Genomic DNA, 18,400 nt, shown 5'->3' with positions numbered 1-18,400 from the left:
TGGTTTTGACATGCATGGATTTGTGTGTTGGTGTATGGTTCTCTTGTTATGGGTGGCAAGGTTTTGTCAGGTTATGACAGTGGTTTTCAGCCTAGACTTTCCTTTTTTTGGATAGGAATGGTGTGATGGGATTATTTTCTCATTTTTGAGCTTTGGAATTTCCAGATGGTTTTGGAATCCGAGGCAGAGGTGGTCTCAGGAAAATCCCAAAGGCCTAGGAATTCCTTGACTGGTTTTGGCGGGATACATGGTAAAGACTGAGGGTGGAGTATTGGTTTAGGGCCAAGTAATCCTGTGTGGATTTCTATAAATCCTGAGAGACTGGTGTCTCGGTTTAGGGCCTAGTGATCCAGTGTGGATTGTAGTAAAGCTTGAGAGATAAGGAGACAGAAAATTCCTTAAGGATAGTGATGGAGTCTGGAGGCATTCCTAGCTCGGTTTGGTTTTGTGATATTAGTGTCAGTTTTGGTGAGATCACAGTTTAGTGAGTGTAGAGGTGGTTTAACCTCTGGATTCCCTTGCATTTTTTTTGGATTGGTTTATCCACGATATCCCACATTCATGCTTGGAATATGGCATGAGGGTGACTGGCTGAAATAAATGTTTTGTTTAGCCATGTCTACAGTCGGGTGGTATGTGGAAGTCCCGAACCTGGTCAAATTTTCCTATGTTTAATAAAATCTAAGTTCTCTTGCTTTGGTACTTAGTAATATGTGGATTTAATGGTTGTTATCTCATTTTTATTTTCATGGTTTAATGTTGGCTATAAGCATGGTTATATGACTGGTTATTGTCATGGTTATTTCATGTATTTACTTGTAACTAAAAGGATAATGGATGCAAGAGATAATTGATGTCAAAATAGTTAAGGGAAGAGCATGGTGTAGAAATTTCACCTGTAGAACAAACCGATATATGCAATGTCCTAAAGCATAATACTTGTTCTCCTTCTACAAAACATTAAGCGGAAGCATAATCGAATTCATGAGCAACATCAAGTAGAAACATGCATAACTGATCAAGAGAAATAATCACACATAACACAAGATATATCCAGGGGAAAGCACCAGCATAAAACCCCAACCATGTATTATCAATCAAGTGGAAATCCTCTTCACAATACAAAAAGAATCAGCTCTCAAGCTATCTAGTTCTCAATGAACTATGAAGATGTGAAGATGTGTCTCATGAACCAACCAAGCCCTGTATATAAAGGCTTGACCTATGGTCCAATCCCTATTTCCTTGCGCATTTTGCTTAGGAAATAATAGCAAAAATCATATGCAATTAATTCCAAACATACCAAGTTAACCAATGGTCCAACTACGCAATCCTTGAGGACACTAGTTCCTCAACCATGCAAAAACTACTTACTAGAAATAGTCAAGCATCTAATAGTACACTGTCCCACATCTGATCTCAACTGGGTCTCTGACAGAACTGACATGCAACAGTTATCCATGAGTGAATTCTCAGTTATCTAAAATAATAGTTGTCACATGCATGCAAGCATTAACAAACTATATTTTATTATTTTAACAACTTGCTAAAATAATCTAACTGGACTTGACTAGTTAGAACTAAGTCAATTGATTCTCTCATTATAGAACTCATACTTATTCCCTCAATCAGTGGAGGAAATTAAGGATAAATTCCTCAATCAGTGGGACAACTCATGTGCATGCTCACAAAGACTTCAAATTCGAATTTCCTTAACTAATTAACTCAACTGAATTAATTAATTAATATTTCCAACTGCTGTTAAGACCAAAATTAATTTTACTTCCTATAGATAGACTAGGGACTGTTCTAAATAGGAAGGGACCCAGAAATGCTATTTTATAACTTTCTATTTTTAGCAGTTTCACCTCTCACTCAATGTGGCCAATGACCTCACTAACCGAACTGTTATTTTTAGTAGGTCTATTTTTAGCACATTCTAACTTTAACATTTCTTGTTGCACATTTTTCAACACATGGTGATCCTCCTTGTCAAGTCTCATATGAGTTATCAGTCATTTATGCTCTATCTTGTATTCATTTCCTATAAATTACATTGATGCCAAGTGTTTAACAAAATGCCAGTCCCGGTAGGGGATGGTCAAAGCTAGTCCTGGTGTCAATTTTTGATTTGTAAGACTTGTTATTATGTAAATCATGGATTCTAAAAGTGTCATTGAATTATGAGCAGTGAATTGGGATTTGGGCATGAAAAATTGGCTCAAATCTCGGTGTTGCAGGCACAGTGCTGGGTAGAAAAGTCCCTGGATGCTAGCACACACATGTTGTGCATGCATCCATAGGTCCTCAAATGCACTCTTGCCCATATCAAGGGAGTGTTTAGGGTTTTACAGGTCTAAAATTTCAGTGAGACCTAGGGGTTGGTTAGGGTAATGACTGGGATGCATTCTGGGAGTCTTGTACCAGGTACAGAAGGTCTCGTATGGTGTGTTTCCATTGATTCTACTTCCTTAAGGTTACTTAGGAGGTCGAATCATATCATAGTAACTTCTTGTCACATGTTTACCCCGGTTGGCTGGTTACTTGGGTAGATGTGGGAGGAGGGCATTACAAAGTGGTATCAGAGCATGGTTCACCCCTCAGACTAGATGGGATGTGTGTTTTTCATGCATTCATATCAGTTGCACGTGTGTTAATCATCCTTGTGGTCTATGTGCTTGTTGCATATGCATGGTGTTGGTCATGGTTGTAGTGATGTCTCCATGTGAAAGAGGATGTTGTTGGTGTGAAGTTTGTCATCATGAGTGTATGATTGGTTACACGTTGTTTATGCATGTTAGTATTCACATGTGGTCAAGTGTACAGTGATATGGTTGTTGTTGTCATGCATGAGTTCATGGTATGTGTAGTTGATATGGTCATGCATTGATGACTGGACTCTAGTTAGAATGATAGATATATGGTTACATACTATGTGCTATATTTCTATATGATGTCATGATTATGTTATCCATGTATTATGTTGATTTGTTCATCTTGGAGACTAGGTATCCTCCTCGAATTATACTAAGGTAAGTTGGTTTATTATGATTTGGTTTAGCTGACATGATATACCTTGCAGGAAGAATATTAAAGATGACTAGCAATATTGTAGACTACAGTTCCCAAGGCTCTCCCTATGGATTAGATAAGCAACGTGGTGTTGGGCACTCTTCTGATTTAGCAGACACGTTGAGAATCTTGAAGGAAAAAATAAGGAGTTTTACGGCGAACAATGAAAAAATCATGCAGGCACAAGAGAAACTAGTAGAGGATAATGCAATACTCCTTTAGAGTTTTTCAAAATTGCAGCGATAGGGGCCACTTTAGATCATCCATGAGCAGGAGGAAAAAACTAATGGGGCATATGGCAGCAGGTCTCATGGTGAGTACAGGTTGGATGGAGAGGACACGATCAGAGATGGCAGGTCCTTGGATACTCTAGATAGGAGGGGTGATAGGCACAGGTACTACTCTAATTCCAGTTCGGATAGGCATTATGATCGTCATTTTTATCATCCTTATAGAAGCAGTGACAAGGGATATTTTCTGGATGAGTTTAAGAAAGCAAAGCCACCTACATTCGCTGGAGAGATGAACAAATCACAGCATTTTGAGGCATGGTTTCTTGGTATGAGGAAGTTCTTTAGATTGCATGATTATTCAAAAAACATGAAAGAAAAGATAGCCACTTTCAGTCTTAAAGGGAAAGAAAATATTTGGTGGGATGATGTGAAGAATGCTAGAGGTATTCATGAGAATGACTTGAATTGGAATGAGCTTGAGAGGCTCTTCAAGAAGAAGTATTTTTCAAAAAGGTACTATGATGATAGAGCTAAGGAGTTTATGAGTTGTAGATGGGTTCCATGACAGACGATGAGTATACTAGCAGGTTCTTGGAGCTATTGAGATATGTGCCTTACCTCAAGGAGGAGAAGGCCAAGGTTCAGAGATTCATCAGTGGACTTCTAGTAGCATACACACACCGAATTGAGTTCAATGAGCCTATATCATTGGAGGAGGCCATCTGAAATATGAAACATTGTTATGGGTAGTCGAAGTGCAAAGTTGAGCATAAGCGTGACTTGAAAGGAAATGATAAAGTTAAAGGAAAATGGCCACCAAAGTGAGGAAGACCTCAAGATGCAAGTGAGAAATAAAATGTAGTCCCTTACAAGAAGTTCAATACAGTTGAGAAGGGACATGGAGAGTAGCAGACTAGAGGCAATGGTAGAGCATCATTGTAGTGTTGGATATGTGGAAAGGATCATCGTAAGAGGGAGTGTCCGCAGTATCATTGTGGCAGACTCCAGATCTATAGTTCTAAGGAGGCGCATACAATTGGTGATGTTGATCATATCATTCCTCAAATCTATGCAGTTGTGGACAATAGGCAGGTAAATCATCATTCATCTGTCATTGATATGGATGGTAAGATTTGTGATCAATTTGTTTCTATTTTGATTGATCCTAGATCAAATTATAGTTATATTAATCATGACCTGGTGGATAATTGTGGTTTGAGAAAAAAAGTGCATGCAGAATCTTGGTTCGTACAGTTGGATAAAAGTAAAAATAAGAGAGTTCACCATCGGGTAAGAGCTTGTGCATTTGAGTTACATGCTATGCCTACAACAATACATTTGAATGTACTTCCATTGGGATTGTATAGCATGATTTTGGGTATGGATTGGTTGTACCTTCACAGGACCAAAGTGGATTGCTTCGACAAGGCCATTAAGTGCTTGGATGATAATGGGGAAAATAGAATTTTGCAGGGAAAGAATAAGCCTACATCAGTGAGGATGGTTACCACTATGTAGGATAAGCGTAGTTGCAGAAAAGGTTGTGTGATGTTTGCACCATATATCTAGTGATAAGGGTAAAGATGTTGAGGATGCAGAAATATTCAAGACGTACCCTATATTGCAGCAGTATCAAGATGTGTTTCCAGCACAGATTCCATAGTTACCTCCTCACAGGGAAGTAGATTTCTCTATTGAGTTGGTGTCAGGGGCAACACCAACATCAAAGGCACCTTACAGGATCAGTACTCTAGAGATAGTAGAGTTGAAATTACAATTAAAGGAGATCATTGACAAGGGATACATTAGGCCAAGTGTATCACCATAGGGTGCACCATTGTTGTTCGTAAAGAAGAAAGATGGTACTATAAGATTGTGCTTTGATTACAGACAATTGAACAAGGTAATGATCAATAACATGTACCAATTGTCGAGGATTGTTGATTTGTTTGATCAGTTGAAGGGAGAAGCAATGTTCTCTAAGATCGACTTGAGATCAGGATACCATCGGGTACGTATCAAGGAAAACAATACCTACAATATTGCATTCAAGACCAGGTATGGGCATTGTGATTTTGTTGTAGTTCCATTCAGTTTTATTAATTCCCTAGCTACATTTATGTGTTTGCTAAATAATGTGTTGTGTCCTTATTTGGAAAAGTTTGTTATTTTATTCATTGATGACATCTTGATATACTCCAAGAATGAAGAAGAGCATGCTGAGCATTTAGCAACAATATTGAGATTCCTAAGAGAGCATCAGTTGTATGCCAAGCTTAGCAAGTGAAACTGCTTTCAGATAGAGGTGCATTACTTGGGACATGTTGTTTCCAAGGAAGGCATAATAGTTGATCCAAAAAAAAGAAGGGCCATCATGGATTGAGAAGATCCTAAGAATGTGGATTAGGTGAGATCATTCATGGGATTGGTAGGTTACTATAGGAGGTCCATCAGGAACTTCTCATGCATTACATATCCTATGAAACCCTTGCAGAAGAAACATAAGAAGTTCGAATGGATAGAAGAATGTGCAACAAGTTTCAGGCAGTTGAAGCCGTTGTTGACCAATGGTCTATTCCTTAAGATTACAATCCAGATAAAGAGTTTGTAGTGTGTACAGATTTCTCTATTGAGTTGGTGTCAGGGGCAACACCAACATCAAAGGCACCTTACAAGATGAGTACTCTAGAGATAGTAGAGTTGAAATTACATTTAAAGGAGATCATTGACAAGGGATACATTAGGCCAAGTGTATCACCTTAGGGTGCACCATTGTTGTTCGTAAAGAAGAAATATGGTACTATAAGATTGTGCTTTGATTACAGACAGTTGAATAAGGTAATGATCAATAACATGTACCGATTGCCAAGGATTGTTGATTTGTTTGATCAGCTGAAGGGAGAATCATTGTTCTCTAAGATCGACTTGATATCAGGATACCATCTTTTACGCATCAATGAAAAGGATACCTACAATATTGCATTCAAGACCAGGTATGGGAATTATGATTTTGGTGTAGTTCCATTCGGTTTTATTAATTCCCTAGCTACATTTAGGTGTTTGCTGAATAATGTGCTGTGTCCTTATTTGGAAAAGTTTGTTATTGTATTCATTGATGACATCTTGATATACTCCAAGAATGAAGAAGAGCATGCTGAGCATTTAGCAGCAGTATTGAGATTGCTAAGAGAGCATCACTTGTATGCCAAGCTTAGCAAGTGCATCTTCTTTCAGATAGAGGTGCATTACTTGGGACATGTTGTTTCCAAGGAAGGCATAATAGTAGATCCACAAAAAAGAAGGGCCATCATGGAGTGAGAAGCTCCAAAGAATGTGGATTAGGTGAGATCATTCATGGGATTGGTAGGTTACTATAGGAGGTTCATCAGGAACTTCTCATGCATTACATATCCTATGAAATCCTTGTAGAAGAAACATAAGAAGTTCGAATGGATAGAAGAATGTGCAACGAGTTTCAGGAAGTTGAAGCCATTGTTGACCAATGCTCCATTCCTTAAGATTGTAGATCCAGATAAAGAGTTTGTAGTGTGTACAGATGCATGTAAAATAGGAATTGGTGGAGTCCTTATGAAAGAGGGACAGGTGGTGTGCTATGAGTCCAGGAAGTTGAATGAGCACGAATGGAACGATGTCACTGATGATCTTGAGTTGGCCTTCAATACAACTTATAATTTGCAGACAGATGGACAAATAGAGAGGGTCAATAGGATCTTGGAGGATATGTTGAGGATGTACATGATGCACCAACAAATAATATGGGAGGATTATCTTCCATTGGTTGAGTTCAAATACAACAATCGTTATCAGGATTCATTGAGGATGAGTCATTTCGAGGCATTGTAATAGTCCCATCAACTGGAGTGATACAGTGAACATGGTACTTATTGGACTGGATATGTTGGCAAACATGGAATAGGAAATGCAGGTTATAAAGAAGAATCTCATGGCAACACAAGATAGAAAAAAGATTTATGTGGACCAACATATAGCATTCAAGGAGTTTCAGGTTGGGGAGCATGTGTATTTGCACATCAAGGCCAAGAAGAGCTGTTTGAGGATTGGATCATGTGCCAAGTTGGCACCACAGTATTGTGGGCCTTTTGAGATCCTTGAGAGGATTGGAACGGTGGCCTATCGACTTACACTGCCTTGAATAGGGAAATTCCATGATGTTTTCCATGTTTCATTACTTAAAAGGTATATAAAGGATGTTGATCATGTTATTGAGTGGTCTATATTGGAGGTGGAGCAAGAAGGAGAATTCTAGTTGGATCCTCAGTGCATACTGCAGTGGAAGCAACTCATGCTCAGGAACAGATCCATAGAGCAAGTTAAAGTGTAGTGGATGCACTTTGGGCCCAAAGAAGCTACATGGGAGATGGTGGATCAAATGTGGGCCATCTATCCTTCTTTGTTTTCTAGTGGAGGCAAAGCAGTTTTGGTTTGATGTTTGACATATGTTTGGCATATGTTTTGTTGATGTTTTGGTATATGTACATATGTATATGGATGTAAATACCACCATGAGCTAAGTTATAAAGCTCCAATAAGAAGTATGCTGTTATCTTTTCATGTTGTCATGATGTTTTGATTTTGAGCAGGTCATTCATTGTAAATACTAAAACAAGCTAAGTTATAAAGCTCCATGGGCAATATGTTTTCTTTTCAGTGGTTTTGTTGAGGTCTTGATGTGGTTTAACACTAAGGACGGTGTTCCCCAAGGAGGAGGGGTCTGTAACATCCCCTGGTTATAGACTTGTCAAAAACAATTCACTCTAAATGCCTCATAATTGATAAAGTGATTTTGATTATTGACCGATATTATCCATTGGTTCAGTTAGGGATATTGTTATAGTTGTGTTTAATACTTTCTGTTCATAAGGTGAAAATGCTACTTCTGGCCTATTCATTCTAACAAACTACCATCCAAGAAACCTTTTCAAATTTCTCTTCGAAGGTATTGATGAAAATACTCCTATGGTGGACCACTCCTATAAAACCCTAACGAGTTATCATGAGAACCCTAGCATGATCAATTCGAGGAATATTTTAGTCATTATCTAAGATGTTTTCTTTAAAATGAGTCTTTAGGGTAGAAGGACCAATCAATAAATATTAGTAATTAAAAAATTTTCACGCCATATTGTGCTCTTAAGGAGCGGATTTTCCTCCCCACCTATTAAGTAACCTATCTGAGGTCAATCATAATCATAGTTTTTTTCATAAACATATTAGTTGAGGGATAGGATGTCTCATTATGAGCCAACCTACCATGATCACGGGTCCTAATGAAAATGACATTACCGCTACTAGTCCCCAAACCAGGGTAATGGCTTTCAGTTGAAAAGTTGGAAGACAACCAGTCTCATCACGAGTCAGCTTATTCATTCTTGTTACTTCTTGTGATGACATTGTCATTAGTTGGTTACCAAGCTAGGACAATAGCCTTCAATTAATTTCTAAACAAATGTAAATGCTTTCAATTGACTCTAAATCTATATCTAATAGATGGGACAAATGCATTTCGTGGGGTTAAAAGTCATCCTTTTTGAGGTTATAGACACCAGCAGGCAGCAAGGCCATGCCTATGGTATAAGAGTTGCTTTTACACTGTAGTTTACTTGGTTGCTTTTTTCTTTCCCTGAACTCATTATCATATCTCCCTAAGAATGGCTTTAGGATTCTTCCGACATTATGCTTTGGAGTTATCTTTTGGATTTTTATTTTTTATTTTTTATTTTTTTACTATGGAGGTGGGACCCTTAGTGCAAGTGATTCAATTTTCCCGGATAATAGGAGCTTCAAATATATGTTAGATAATGGTAAGACGGTCACTATGGGAAGGTATTATTCTGTCTATTCTTAACACCATGAATTTCAAATCATGTCACTTATATTTACAATGAGGATATTAAAGTAAAACTTATGATCAATGTTGTCCCTAAGATACTCGTGGAAATTTTAATAGTTGGATATTTTATTTAGTAATAACACCATCCTCGCAATTTAGTATTCCTATGGTAGCCCTTGTGTTAGACTTTCTTGAAATCAGTCTTAATAAATAAAGAGTCCAACAAACACTCTATTTTTTTAGAACAAGCTCTATCTAGCAAAGGAAATGTTGATTACACAAAGTTGCAGGAACACTATTATGAGTGTAAAGTTCATCCATAGATGTTTTAATAATTTTTTTTTTTTGCAAGGAGCGATAGTACAACAACTGCTTTTCTTGCATGAGGACATGCAAAATTATCAACATGGGGGAATCTCAGGCCTCTATTTTCTCTTTCTTTATATCACCTTTTACTCAAAAATCCTTGATGATTTTGTTTAGTTTGAATGGTTATTGTCGTGGTTTTGTGCATTCTTGGAGATAATAAAGTAATTATTTACTATTTTCCATGATTCCCTTGTTTTAATGAGATTTAAAAATTAAAAGCATCATTAATAATAGTTCGTGTGTTTGCAGGTTTAAACTTAGTTGATTACCTTTTTATGCATATGCCAACAGACCTTGATCTTGCACTCACCTCCTTATACTATGCATCATATTCCTGCACCAATTGGGATTCATGTACTCATGAGGATTCTTGCACCAGTTTATTATAAGTTATAGACTACCCACACTCTGAAGGGTTCCTGCACCACACATCAAGTTCCTGCACTCACATTCCTGCACTAAAGGCAAAGAATATGTAGACTACTTCAATTATTCAAATTTAGAAGACATTACTTATTTGGAAGTTTGAATATCAGTGCGAGGATATTTTGGGAAACACTTGTTGGTCAACATTGCAATTAGTTTTCACCACTAGTCACAGACCAAGAAAAGAGGAGCGATTTACCAAAACAGTCCCTGATGTACCAAATTCAACTCCTCTATTTGAGTTTTAGTTGCACCAGAACTATATCCGACTTTTATCCATGGAAAATTGTTACGATTTGTAATTTGTTCCTTTTGTACTCGATTGGCTTGTAAATAGGCTGATTTGTAATGTAAAGATATATATAAACTGAAAGAAGGCCTTGAGCTTGGGGAGAGACGGTTTCAATGTAACATTACGCGAGTATAGTCAATATGTGGATCACTCCCTCTGTTTGTTGGAGTCTGATCTTTTCCTGCACCATGTAAAGGCTGAGATTTCAAATATTAATCAAAGCACTTCACACTAGGCTTTGTTTAATTATGTTATACATTTTATGATATAATATCTGCGTGAGCTAAATTGTTGATAGAGGGTGCGAGCTGGTTGGGTTGGCCACAAAACTAGCTCAATACTATGATTTGATGAGATTAGGGTATGTTATTATTTGTTGAGTGAGTATATTGAATTTTTAATTTACTGTGTGGCGTGGTGTGCTTAATGTTAGATCTGTAGGGTTTCTTAAAGCGTTTTTCATTCTGATCTCTTGTTACTTTACTTGCGGAAATTTTTACCTGGTATAGAATGAATTTTGTATGAAAAATGATAGGCTAGTGATCTATCATTCTTCCTTTGAACTATGCATTATCCATGTGTCTTGTAACCCTCGAGAAAGTGGAGCATTTTTTACTTGTGGAAAAAGGGAAAAAATGTTGTTGAGGATCCCACCCCTGAAAATATTAAAAGAAAAATATTATTTATATTTTTCAAATTTTAATTTATGGTGCAATGATGGTGGTTATCTAGAGTTTTGATATCACTTTGATGGCTAGACAATAAAACCATACAATAATATAATAGATAGAACTGTTACTCTATAAATCAAATCAAGTTAATTAATTATTTGAAAATAAATTATTAAATAAACTCAAAATTATTAATAATTATTTTAATAGAAGTTTATATTTTTTAATAGGGCTTTTATAATTATCAAAATTATTAGGTTGATGGGAGGGATTTAAAATCCATAGAATAATGTAGAATATTATTAGTAGGATGCACAAATAAAAAGGTAAGATTTACCTCCAAGACATCTATGATCTTTTTTCTTTTCAATTAAATTGATTAATTATTTTTTATTTTTTACTAATAAAACTATATATTATTAATAAAATGTTAATATATTTATATAAGACTATTATATATTATCAATAAATTGTCGACATACTTATATAAAAGTGAGGGGTATAAATAATTAATTATTTTTTTTTATCATTTTTATTTATTTGTACAAACTTTTTATTTATTTCAATCCAATAAAAAATAAATTTAAATAATCAATTATTTTTCATTATTTTTATTCATTTATACAATTTTTTTAAAATAATATAAACGATCAGTGATTTTTCATTACTTTTATTCATTTTTACAAAAAATAAATATTTTTTTTCACTCATATTTCAATGTGAAATTGAAATAGAAAACAAAAAATAATTAATTATTAATCTAATAAGTAGTAAATATAAATATCTAATTATTTTAATATTTTTTTAAAATTTGTACAAATTTTTCATTTTTCCTACTAATATTCTCAGATTAAAATGTCATATAAAAAGTGAGTAATTAATCAGTTATTTTTATCTTTTTTATTAATCTATCTGTTTTTTTTTTCCATCTTAAAATATAATGAAAATAAACCTAAATAATCAATTTTATTTTTAATATTTTATTATTTTTTTCTCATATTCTCCAATTGAATATTGAAAAGTAAATATAAATTATTTTCTATATCAATTATAATAAAAATAAATAAATAACTAATTATTTTTATGAATAAATGACTATTAATAAATAATAATAATAATTATTTCATATTTTAATATTAAATGTTGAAATGCAATAGAAAATAAGTATAAAAAACTACTATTATTTTTCTCCACTTTCACAACACCGCTATGACTCTCACACTGATTGCTCTCGCGATTCTGTCTTCGCCCCTCAATCACGGAGCTCTTCTTATTACGCCTCCTCGCACACGCCACACTCCCTATTAATTATTTTTGTTTCTCTTCACAGATTTTTAAATATAATTTTTTTAATTCACCTACTTCTGTTAGATATGATTTTATAAAATCCTATTCATATTTAATCACAATAAAGAAAGTGAAAATGACCTCCGTTGATATTTGGAAAACCCACTAATTTTGGCAATCATCACGCCCTCCTCCTCAATTAATCAAATCCATCTCTTGCCCCTTCCCTTGTCTTTCCCACCTTCACTTTCTCCGGGCGGACTCGCAGCTTCACTTTGACAACACCGCTATGACTGTGAGACCAATGACCTCATTGCTCTCGCCATTCTGTCTACGCCCCTCAATCTTATTACGCCTCCTCGCACACGCCACACTCCTCGGACGTTTACACTGTTTCTCCGCATAACGCGCACTTTCTCCTATAAATACTCGTTGCCAGAAGCCCCATATCCACTGCTTCTCTCCCTCCTTCCCACGATACCCACTGCTTCTCTCCGTCCTTCCCACGATACCCACTGCCGGAAGCCCGCCCTTATTTCCATTTCCATCGCCATGCCGTCTCCCTCTTTCGCTTTGCCTGCGCTCTTTCTCCTCTTCCTTTTCCCTTTCTCCTCTGCGCATTCATTTCATTTTCATGATGATGCACAGTCCCTGTTGGCATTTAAGAAGCTCATTACCAGCGATCCCCATAATTCCTTGGCCAATTGGAGCCCCACAGTCCCCCTTTGCAACTGGACTGCTATTACTTGCGGCGGCCGTCATCCAGACAGAGTGGTCGCCATCGATCTCGATGGCATGGATCTACGCGGCACCATCTCCCCTTCGCTTGGCAATTTGTCGTTCCTACGCTCACTCAATATTTCACACAATAAGCTCCACGGTCATATCCCACCTCAATTGGGACGCCTCTTTCGTTTGAGGTGGCTCTGGCTATACAGCAATCAATTGGAAGGAAATATACCACATCAACTCAGCAGCTGCAGAAATTTGGTTTCGCTGGCGCTCTCTTACAACAATCTGAGCGGAAATATCCCCGGGGAGTTGTCTTCCCTGTCACATTTGCAAGAGCTTTACTTGGGAGCAAACAGTCTAACAGGTACCATTCCCTCTTCTTTAGGAAACCTTTCCAGGTTGATAAATTTAGGAATGTATGAAAACAGTTTGGTTGGTCCCATTCCGCCACAACTGGGCCTTCTCACCCATCTGCAGATTCTTTACCTTGATATAAATGAATTGTCTGGCAGCATTCCCCCTTCATTGTCCAATATCTCCACTTTGACTGACTTGGAAATTTCCACCAACCACCTCACTGGCAGCATTCCACAAGAGCTGGGCCTTCTCACCCATCTGCAGATTCTTTACCTTTATACAAATGAATTGTCTGGCAGCATTCCCCCTTCATTGTCCAATATCTCCACTTTGACTGACTTGGAAATTGCCACCAACAACCTCATTGGCAACATTCCACAAGAACTGGGCCTTCTCACCCATCTGCAGATTCTTTACCTGTATACAAATGAATTGTCTGGCAGCATTCCCCCTTCATTGTCCAATATCTCCACTTTGACTAAATTGGTAATTTACGAAAACAAATTTAGAGGGCACATTCCATTAGAATTAGGTGTTAAGCTCCACAACTTAATCGCCCTCTCTTTATGGGGAAATCAACTCACTGGGAACATACCATATACAATTGGGAATTGTTCCAAACTCCAATTACTCTTTCTACACCACAACAAATTGACTGGGAGTGTTCCTGTAGAGTTGGGTAAACTATCCCTTCTTCAAAAGCTAAAGTTGCACCAGAATGAGCTTGAGAGTGGTAGCACCACAACCATGCCCTTTCTTGTACCTCTTACCAATTGTTCTCACTTACAAGAACTACACTTGAGTGACAATAAACTAAGTGGTGTCTTGCCCCTTTCCATAGGGAGACTTTCTACCAATTTGTCTTACTTTTCATTGGCAAACAACAAAATACAAGGAAACATTCCTCCACATATTGGCAATCTTAGTAGCCTAATCTTTCTAAATTTAAGTGGAAACTTTTTAAATGGTACCATTCCACCATTTGGAAACCTTACAAAATTAGAAAGATTGGACTTAGGAAACAATGAATTAGAAGGTAACATCTCCAATCAATTTGAACAATTACAAGGACTTGGTCTCTTGGACATTAGTAGAAACAAACTCACTGGAAAGATTCCCAATTCCCTTCCACCGTCTAAACAACTAAGAAGACTCTTACTTCATGACAACAAGTTATCAGGGAGCATACCTGCCATCTTAGGAAGCTATATAAATTTGGAATTGCTTGACCTGTCTCACAATATGCTCACTGGAAGCATTCCACGAGAAATTGCTAAACTTTCTAATCTACAATTCTATTTGAACTTGTCATGGAATTTATTAGATGGCTCGTTGCCCATGGAGATTAGTAAAATTGCAATGGCTCAAGCTATAGACATTTCCTCCAATCACTTGACTGGGCTCATTCCACCTACACTTGGAAGTTGTCATGAACTACAAACATTGAATTTATCTAGAAATGCCTTCCAAGGCTCTATTCCAGATTCACTTGGAACTTTACTAAGTCTTGTGAACCTAGATCTCTCTTTCAACTCCTTATCAGGTCCAATACCAGTGACTCTCCAGAAATTGAAAATGCTTCAGTGTTTGAATTTGTCTTTCAACAATCTCACAGGGGAAATCCCAAAAGCGGGATTTTTTGCAAATCAAACAATTATCATGTCCTTCATTGGGAATCCAGGCCTTTGTGGACCAAAAGTATTCATGTTACCTGCATGTCCAACATCAAGAAGTCATTTTGCACTTGTGAAGAAAATACTATTTCCAATGAGTGGAGCTATTGTTTTTATACTATGTTGCTTACTTTTGGGGTTCCTTTGGAGACGAAATATACATGTGCAAAGCTTTGATTCCTTAGAATCCATTTTTCAAAAGTTAGAGCACAAAAGGATCTCATTTCAAGAGCTTCACATAGCAACCAATGGATTCACGAGGAGCAACTTGTTGGGATCAAGTAGTTTTGGATCTGTTTATAAAGGAATTTTGAGTGATGGCACAATTGTTGCTGTGAAAGTTTTCCAATTGCAAAATGACCAGGGTGAGAAGAGTTTCAAAGCAGAGTGTAGTGTCTTGCAAAAGATTCGACACCGAAATTTGGTGAGAATCATAACCTCCTGCTCCAACCTCCATTTCAAAGGTTTAGTGTTCCAATTTATGTCTAACGGAAGCCTAGAGAAGCATTTGTATCATGACAGAGATGACAACAATGATGAGGAAGTGTGTGGCCTGGGATTAAAAACACTACTAAACATTGCCATTGATGTGGCTCATGCCATTGAATATCTACATCATTATTCTCATGTGCAAGTAGTGCATTGTGATATAAAACCCAGCAATGTGTTGTTGGATGAAGACATGATAGGCCATGTGACAGATTTTGGTCTTGCAAGATTGATTGGTGCAGACTTTGGTGATTCACTTACTTCAACACTTACTTTGAAAGGGTCTATGGGTTACATTGCTCCAGGTATGGATTTTTTTAAAATTAGTTTTAATTGTCATTTTTCATAAACAATTTTGTATACACTAGTGAGATAAATATTTATTGAGGTTTCCTTTAATGCAGAGTATGGATTGGGTGAGAGAGTTTCTACCAAAGGAGATGTTTACAGCTATGGCATTATGTTATTGGAAATGCTTACCAGAAAACGACCAACCAACAACATGTTTATTGGAGACCTAAACATGCACAAGTGGGTGAGCCTAGCATTTCCAAACAAAGTGAAGGAGGTGATTGACAACAATCTATTTAGCGCACAGGATGGAGCTGGATTTGAAGAAGATAATATACACAATTGTCTACTTTCTTTGCTACGAGTTGGTTTACTTTGTTCAAAAGATTCACCTGATGAACGGCCAACTATGAGAGATGTGGTAATAGTGTTGGAAAATCTCAAAGAAGATTTGGTGGGAAAAACAATTGCTATAAGAAGAAGTATATCCAATTTACTTGGCCATACAAATGCACCAAATATAAATTCCATAACATCAAATGACCAAAGTTCTTCTACATTCTAGTGTGAAAATGGTAAGTACAAAATATTTCAATCTTCTCATTATTTTTTCAATATCATATTTATTTTTTATTTTAAAAATTTCAAACAAATTTCTGTTACCATGTATTGTCTATTTATAATCACCCCGAATATGAAATTTAGATGCTTTTTCAACAGTTGATTAAATAGACTGTAAATTTACATTTGGTTAGATTTATTCTTCTTTCATAGTATTTATAAATTAAACTAGCTTCACAGAAATGGAAAAGAAATTAATTGCATTCTGTTAGTTTACAGTGGGAAGTGTGAAGATTTATATCATGAAGTTGCTACTTATTATACAATTTTTTTGACCTCTTAAGATTAAATATATTCCCAGTATGTACTAATCAATTTTCGATACTCTACAGATTTTTGCAGGTTTAAAAATGGAGCTTTAATCTCAAGACAGTCCCAGGAGCTTCGAACGATTAGTCTTTTCTCAAAGGTATGTTAAAAGTTCTTATTGTTTCAAAATTTGAAGTCAGCATGAATCGTTATCCATTCTTCAGTATTCTCAATGCTCGGTTCAATGAAATCGTTATCCATTTTTCAGAAATTTCAATGCCCTGTTAATGTCAAATTTGGGGTTCTTCAGTGGACGTTTTTTCATTGCTCTCTGAAATGGAAAAAAGCGTACTCTTTCATCGATCATGATCAGTGACTTCTATATATTGAGCTGCTACTTCCATCGTGGCAGGCGTACTCTTCCAGGATTGATTGTTTTCCTAATAATTATGTGGAGGAGGCTCTGCTTTGGGTACAGGAAAACTATGTAATGACATTTTGTTTTACGTTCTGAATGGTTACCTCTCAATTCCAAATTTAATTATTTGAGGGGTTTTTTTATAAAATATTAAATGCTATGCTTTTTGGTTTTTAGTTTATAGTGGGAAGTGTGAAGATTTATCTCATGAAGTTGCTACTTATCATACAATTTTCTTGACCTCTTAAGATTAAATATATTCCCAGTATGTATTACTCAATTTTCGATACTCTACAGATTTTTGCAGGTTTAAAAATGGAGCTTTAATCCCAAGACAGTCCCAGGAGCTTCGAACAATTAGTCTTTTCTCAAAGGCATGTTAAAAGTTCTTATTGTTTCAAAATTTGAAGTCACCATGAATCGTTCATCTCCCAGGTTAATGAAATCGTTATTCATTTTTCAGAAATTTCAATGCCCTGTTGATGCCAAATTTGGGGTTCTTGAATATGGACGTTTTTCAATGCTCTGAAATGGAAAATTGTGGGTTCATGATTATGGATGCTCTTCTCAATGGACATTTTTCATTGCTCTCTGAAATGGAAAGTTGTGGGTTCATGATCTGCTACTTCCTTCGTGGCAGGCGTACTCTTCCAGGATTGATTGTTTTCCTAATAATTATGTGGAGGAGGCTCTGCTTCTTAAGCTACTAGATGCCACATTTTTATATTTGCCTCTGCCTTACATATTTCACTGTTTGCTAACTATACACAGGATTTGATGATGAAAAATCCCCGCTGGTGTTCCAAAAAAGCTTGGACAAAAAATTTGGTCAATCCCTTGTCTTTGTGGCATCCACTCAAATGGAGAATAGCGGCGTGCCACAATCTGCAACTCCTGCTGATTTATTAAAAGAAGCAATCCATGTAATCAGCTGTGGTTATGAAGACAAGTCAGATTGGGGAAAAGAGGTAAAACCATAACCACCAATTTGCGAATAATAGTGCCTATATTTGGTTCTTTGGGCCTAGCATAACTGAGATTTAATTTTTTAATGGATTGGGATTTTGTATCTTGTGCAGATTGGTTGGATATATGGTTCTGTGACAGAAGATATTTTGACTCGCTTTAAAATGCACTCTCGTGGTTGGCGATCAATATACTGTATGCCTCCTCGCCCTGCATTCAAGGGATCTGCTCCAATTAATCTTTCTGATCGTCTGAACCAAGTTCTGCGATGGGCTTTGGGCTCTGTGGAAATTCTTCTTAGCAGGCATTTTCCAATTTGGTATGGTTATACGGGAAGGCTCAAATGGTTGGAGAGGCTGGCATATATAAACACCACTGTTTA

General features: G+C 36.5%; 1 protein-coding gene across 7 annotated transcripts in view; it reads left to right on the top strand.

Annotated features, from left to right (window-relative positions):
* The first annotated feature begins 12,471 nt into the window (after window positions 1-12,471).
* The window catches only part of LOC149261374 (uncharacterized), a 29,338-nt gene continuing 23,409 nt past the window's right edge, over window positions 12,472-18,400 (top strand). Inside the window, exons 1-4 of one of the 7 annotated variants that reach the window (XM_089422094.1) lie at window positions 12,489-15,778; window positions 15,878-16,339; window positions 16,728-16,794; window positions 17,350-17,398. In XM_089422094.1, coding sequence (XP_089278220.1) covers window positions 12,775-15,778; window positions 15,878-16,329 — 3,456 coding nt within the window. In that variant the 5' untranslated portion in view covers window positions 12,489-12,774 and the 3' untranslated portion in view covers window positions 16,330-16,339; window positions 16,728-16,794; window positions 17,350-17,398. Of the gene's footprint in view, window positions 15,779-15,877; window positions 16,340-16,717; window positions 16,795-16,902; window positions 17,060-17,349; window positions 17,399-17,515; window positions 17,741-18,400 lie in introns of those variants that run through there. The other 6 variants (XM_089422098.1, XM_089422093.1, XM_089422091.1 and 3 more) reach the window with 6 other exon arrangements.

This window comes from Pinus tabuliformis, chromosome 6 (assembly GCF_031772625.1).
Source record: "Pinus tabuliformis cultivar Carrire ecotype Pingquan chromosome 6, CPIR1, whole genome shotgun sequence".
Lineage (NCBI taxonomy): Eukaryota > Viridiplantae > Streptophyta > Pinopsida > Pinales > Pinaceae > Pinus > Pinus tabuliformis.
Note: the sequence above shows the minus strand (reverse complement) of the source record. Positions and strands in the feature narration are given on the sequence as shown.